Consider the following 5,410-nt stretch of genomic DNA (forward strand, 5'->3'; position numbering starts at 1 on the left):
TTCATGTTTAAAATGCGTGGATAGAAACCATACTTTAATCGGGGTGTGTGAAAAAAACCGCCAATAGGAGGAATGAATGAGTCCCATTCGGTCACTGAAAGACACCGCCGAAACCACCTGCGCATTCCGACAAGGAGCCCCACCCACAGAAACGAGAGCTGGAAGACAAAACAGAAGCCAGAGCGGCTGCCGGAAAGCGCGGCATCGCGCTTCCGGAAATGACGGTAGCCTTTTTCGGCCGAGCCGGCCCCTGGGAAAGTTAGTTGGGAAACCCTGTTCTTTCTTTCGCTGCTGCTTTTGCAGAAGGTGGGTGGGAGTCGCTCTCGCTCGTCCAAGCTTTGCCGGTGGGGGGGGGGGGGGGAGAGTGTCGGTCTGGTCACTCACTTCCTTTGTCGGTTTATCTTTCTGTCTCCTTCAGGCACCATGCCGGCTAAGGGGCCCCTCCAGAGCGTTCAGGTTTTCGGCAGGAAGGTGAGGCTCGCGTGGTTGTTCGAACGGGCCTAACTCGTCTCCTCTTCCGCCATAAAAAGGCGAGAAATTGAGGGGGCAACGGGAATGTTCTTGTTGCCCGAAAGTTGCCTTGGCCCGCCCGGCTTTCCGGCGCTGAAAAGTATCCCTCGTTTCTCATTTTCTGTGCGCGCAATGCCACTCCTCCACAGCCACGTTTTCTTTCCACTTGGGATTTGGCCTAAACCTGGGCGAAGGAAAACGGGCTTCCTTGGCGCTTTCTCTACTCCTCGTGCGGGGCTTTAACTGCGGCACGTGCGCTGGAAGGGCGGATAAGCGGTTCGACGTGTTCTGGGGATGGGGCTGCGTGGGGGGTATAGGGTTGAAAGAGGGTACCGCAATTCCCGCCATCCTTTGCCGTTAACCAAAATGACTGCTACCATAGGAATTGGTTGCTTATCTTTCGTGAAGACCCATTCTAACCAGCTCCCAGATTAGGTAGGTAGGTAGGTAGAAAGAAAGAAAGAAAAAGAAAGAAAGAAAGAATTAATTAATTCTTTATTGGCCAAGTGTGATTGGACACACAAGGAATTTGGTGTATAGGCTCTCAGTGTACATAAAAACAAAAGATACATTCGTCAAGAATCATAAAGTACAACACTTAACGATAGTGATAGGGTACAAATAAGCAATTGAATCATACTAGGAAACAATATAAATCGTAAGGATACAGCAACAAGTTAACAGTCATAAGTGGGAGGAGATGGGTGATAGGAACGATGAGAAGATTAATAGTAATGCAGATTTAGTGAATAGTTTGACAGTGTTGAGGGAATTATTTGCTTAGTGGAGTGATGCCATTTGGGAAAAAACTATTCCTGTGTCTAGTGGATCTGGTGTGCACCAATTCATGTTCAAATACCCAGTGTCGCCCAAAGGCATAATGGATGGCAAACACATTTAACAAATAATACATAAATGTTTGGCATAAGCTCAGTGGCTTTGCAATAGAATGTACTTATCTCAAAAATTTCTCATTTCATCTTGTAATCACTGGATTCCTTTTTTTTTTTAGTTTCCTATCAGTTGATTGACAATTGCATCTATAATTTAGGTTTCTTGCTTCATGGCAACAAAAAGTGGGATAGATAAAACTTTCCGTTGATTGGTTTCAATAGCAAGATATATATACAGTGATAATTAACAGTGATGTATGTAGTGGAATATTCTGGTTGTTTATATTTTTTGCAGTGCTGATCTGTCTTAAATGCTATAACTTTGCCTAATATTTTTATTACCAAACCAACCCTCATTTAGAAAACTGCTACTGCAGTTGCTCACTGCAAAAGAGGAAATGGGCTTATTAAGGTGAATGGAAGGCCTCTGGAAATGATTGAACCCAGAACTCTCCAATACAAAGTAAGTGATTTTCTATGTAAATATAATATATTTTGTGACTATGTATAAAGTAATAACTGTTTCCTATAGTTTTTTTCCCCTCTTCTCTTTAAAGACATAGTTCTGGTAAAAGGAGAGTGAAATTCAAGTGGGTTTGAATTGTTCCTTGATAAATATAGTTAACGTTTTTGTAAAACTCTTTTATCTATGTTATTCAGAATCACCTGCCTTGTCATTAAAGTTCCAATGTTTTACATGCATTTTTGGAGAACTAGGCAAGAGTTATATTGATGTTTGCTTGAATGATTTCTGTCAATAGTACTGTTTAATCCTGGTATTCAGTACTTTTGTGCTGGAATACAGTAATTGAAAGCTGTAAAGATTGAAAGCAAATGAAATGGTTCTATTTGTTTCTGTGTCATTGCATGCAAGTTAGTTGTAACTCTTGGAGGAGTTATTTAAGGATACTCTGTTGAAATATAATGAAATCATTGGGTGAATTGTTAAGATAGCAAGATATAAGTTTCTTGGATGAAAACAGAATATTTACTATAATTTCACTTGGTGATGTAAAAATAGTAAATTCAAAGAATACTGATAGCTTGTATTCTATAAATCTAATGTATGTTTACTCAGACATTTCTGCCTTAAATGGGAAGCTTGTCTAGGACTATAACTAAATGCTTTTTCTTTCCCAGCTGCTTGAACCAGTACTTCTTTTGGGCAAAGAGCGCTTTGCAGGAGTTGACATAAGAGTCCGTGTGAAGGGTGGTGGTCATGTGGCCCAAATATATGGTATGAGCAGCTCATTTCACAGCAGAAAAGTATATTATTAAATGTATCAGCTATCCAAATATAACAACATGTATACTTGTAAAATCTGTTATCGCCTGTATTAATCAGTTTCTAATCGGATATTTCTAGATGTATTTTACTGATTGATAGTCCACCTGATTTACAAGTTTAGAAAAGTCTGCTATATTGTATTTGGTGTTTTGCTCTGTAGCAGATTATTGCTGTTTATCATTGTTTATACATATGTATAGATACCAGAGAGCCAGTTTGATCTAGAGATTAAACCAGGAGACTATGACTTCTGCTTGAAACTTTAGCCATGAAAGCCAGCTGGTCACTTTAGACCAGGCACTCTCCACCCAACCCACTAGTAGTTGTGGGGAAAAGAAGGTGGGTTGGAAAAGTGAGATACAAATAAATACTAATGTAAATCTGAAGTATTGCTCCAAAGACTCCATAGTTAAAATACCTGATTTAACTTTTACCAGCAACATGCAGCATTTTTGTTTCAACTTAATATTTTATTTTACTTATTTCTTCTACAGCAATTCGGCAATCTATTTCCAAAGCGCTGGTGGCTTATTATCAGAAATGTAAGTTTTCATTAACTTTATTTTTTGCTGCTTTTTATCCCATTCATGTATACTTAAACCAATATTGACCATATAAATTAAGTGCTTCTTGAAAGATTTTATTTCTGGATGCTTCCTATAAATTACCATTTCTGAGCAATATTAGAGGACTAATTATAAACAATAGCTTCAAAGTCTAATACAGATGTTTCATTTTTCTCAAGATGTTGATGAAGCTTCTAAGAAGGAAATAAAGGATATCCTCATCCAGTATGATAGGACCTTGTTAGTTGCTGATCCTCGGCGTTGTGAGTCCAAGAAGTTTGGTGGACCTGGTGCTCGTGCACGTTACCAAAAATCCTATCGTTAAAAGGAAACTTTTTGTCTATTTGAAATAAAGGATAAAATTTAATAAATAACTTGTGTTTCTGAGAACTATATTTCAATCTGTTTTTGTGAGGTTTAAAGGGAATGCTTCATATGTATGATACAGAATGCATCCATGATTAGAGTCAGTGTCAAAATTATATTAGTTTATTTCAACTTCTGTCTTAGTGCAGTCTTAAGGGTTTACTCAACATGAATTATAACTTAATTAGACATAAAAAAATACAGTTCCATAAAAAAATACAGTAAATTGGGCTAGCACTTAATACTATCTGGTGTGAATAAGAAATATGTCCTATTTCAGTTTCTTTGGCTTCACTTCAGCTACATTGCAGACATTTCAGAACAAAGTCCTCCATTCAGTGGATGCTGTAGATTGTGATCCTAAACTCAATAGTAAATATTTTTACCACAGTGTAACAAAGCATATATGGAATTCTGGACAGTAGTAAAATAGTAATTAACTTATAATTAGAATTACTAGGTTTTGTTTAATTTTGTTAATTTTGTATAATTTATTTTCAAATTACAGAAACGTCTAATGTCTTCCATACAATCTCCCATGTATTGCAAGATTCTATATCTACCAGATACTAGTTTGTAGTGTTAACAGATTTGCACACAAAGTTCTCAGTCCTGCCTATAATTCCCTCTATAATGAAAAAATAATATTTAAATACACGGGAAATAGTAGAAAAATAGGGACCACCTTTGGTGGGAAGGTAACAGCGTTCTGTGTGCCTTTGGCGTTTAGTCATGCCAACCACATGACCACGGAGATATCTTCAGACAGCATTGGCTCTTCGGCTTTGAAACAGAGATGAGCACCGCCCCCTAGAGTCGGGAACGACTAGCACATATAATAACTCCAATTGGGCTTTTGAGCACATAGCAATAAGGTCAAGTGCTTATACAAAACGGGGTCTTATTTTCAGGGAAATACGGTGTATATATATATATATATAAAATATATTTTAAAGGACATTCCAAACACCATTTTTATCATATTCTCCATAATTCCTTTGATAGCCTAACTATTGTAAAGGACTCTGATTTTGAAAAGTTAAATGGGGTTAGGGCCTGTTTAATATTAGAATGAGACCATCAAGAAATCCCTGAACTGAAAACTATTCGAAGTAGAAAAAATCCTGGAAGAAAGCAATAGAAAAATGCTTCAATTTTACTAACAGAACAACACAGATGTGCCAAGTCATTCGAGCTTGGGGAAGATTGTGATATTTAAGAGAATTCTTAGGTGGAGACAAAAGCTTTATACATACATCTATAATTAAAGATTTTTGATTTCTCAACCATCCTAGTTTATTGTAAAAGGGAGGATCATTTCCTGTTTGAGAATTACTAGTGATGACTACGAAACTAAAGTGCCTCATTTACTTGGTTTCACATTTTCCTAAATAATTTTGTATCTTAAGCAGTGGGTTTCTCTGCTTCCATATTGTTTCCTAACTACTGATAATAGAATTCTGCCACATTCCAGAACATTTCTTATCAGTCTGAAAAGAATAATTGTTCATAATCTCCGTGTACTGGGAATATTTATGTGTACATATTTGTATGGTCTATGTGTCAACTCTCAAAACAACTAGCTGAAGACAACATTCAGCTGGAGTCTGAGGAAGCCAAGGCCTCAGAGTCGAATTGGTTGAGAGCATTTCTCGGAACCATGAGAGTATGCTTATATATGCTTCTTGTTAAAAGGATGCTTTTAAGTGTGTAATGGAACAGAAGGTAGAAGATTTCAGCTGCTTAAGTTACACCGTTGTTCAGTAGTTCCAGGTTTTTCCAAGCAT

At 37.5% G+C, this 5,410-nt stretch overlaps 1 protein-coding gene across 1 annotated transcript; it reads left to right on the top strand.

The window, feature by feature from the left end:
- Positions 1–226: 226 nt before the first annotated feature.
- On the top strand, positions 227–3,631 carry RPS16 (ribosomal protein S16). The gene is made up of 6 exons (XM_070946652.1): positions 227–306; positions 419–471; positions 1,765–1,866; positions 2,544–2,640; positions 3,186–3,233; positions 3,437–3,631. Exons 2-6 carry the CDS (start codon positions 424–426, stop codon positions 3,580–3,582), a joined length of 441 nt encoding a protein of 146 aa, XP_070802753.1. The 5' UTR covers positions 227–306; positions 419–423; the 3' UTR covers positions 3,583–3,631.
- The last annotated feature ends 1,779 nt before the right edge of the window (positions 3,632–5,410 follow it).

Source organism: Pituophis catenifer, unplaced genomic scaffold, assembly GCF_029215685.1.
Source record: "Pituophis catenifer annectens isolate HBS135680 unplaced genomic scaffold, rPitCat1.0.hap2 SCAF_7, whole genome shotgun sequence".
Lineage (NCBI taxonomy): Eukaryota > Metazoa > Chordata > Lepidosauria > Squamata > Colubridae > Pituophis > Pituophis catenifer.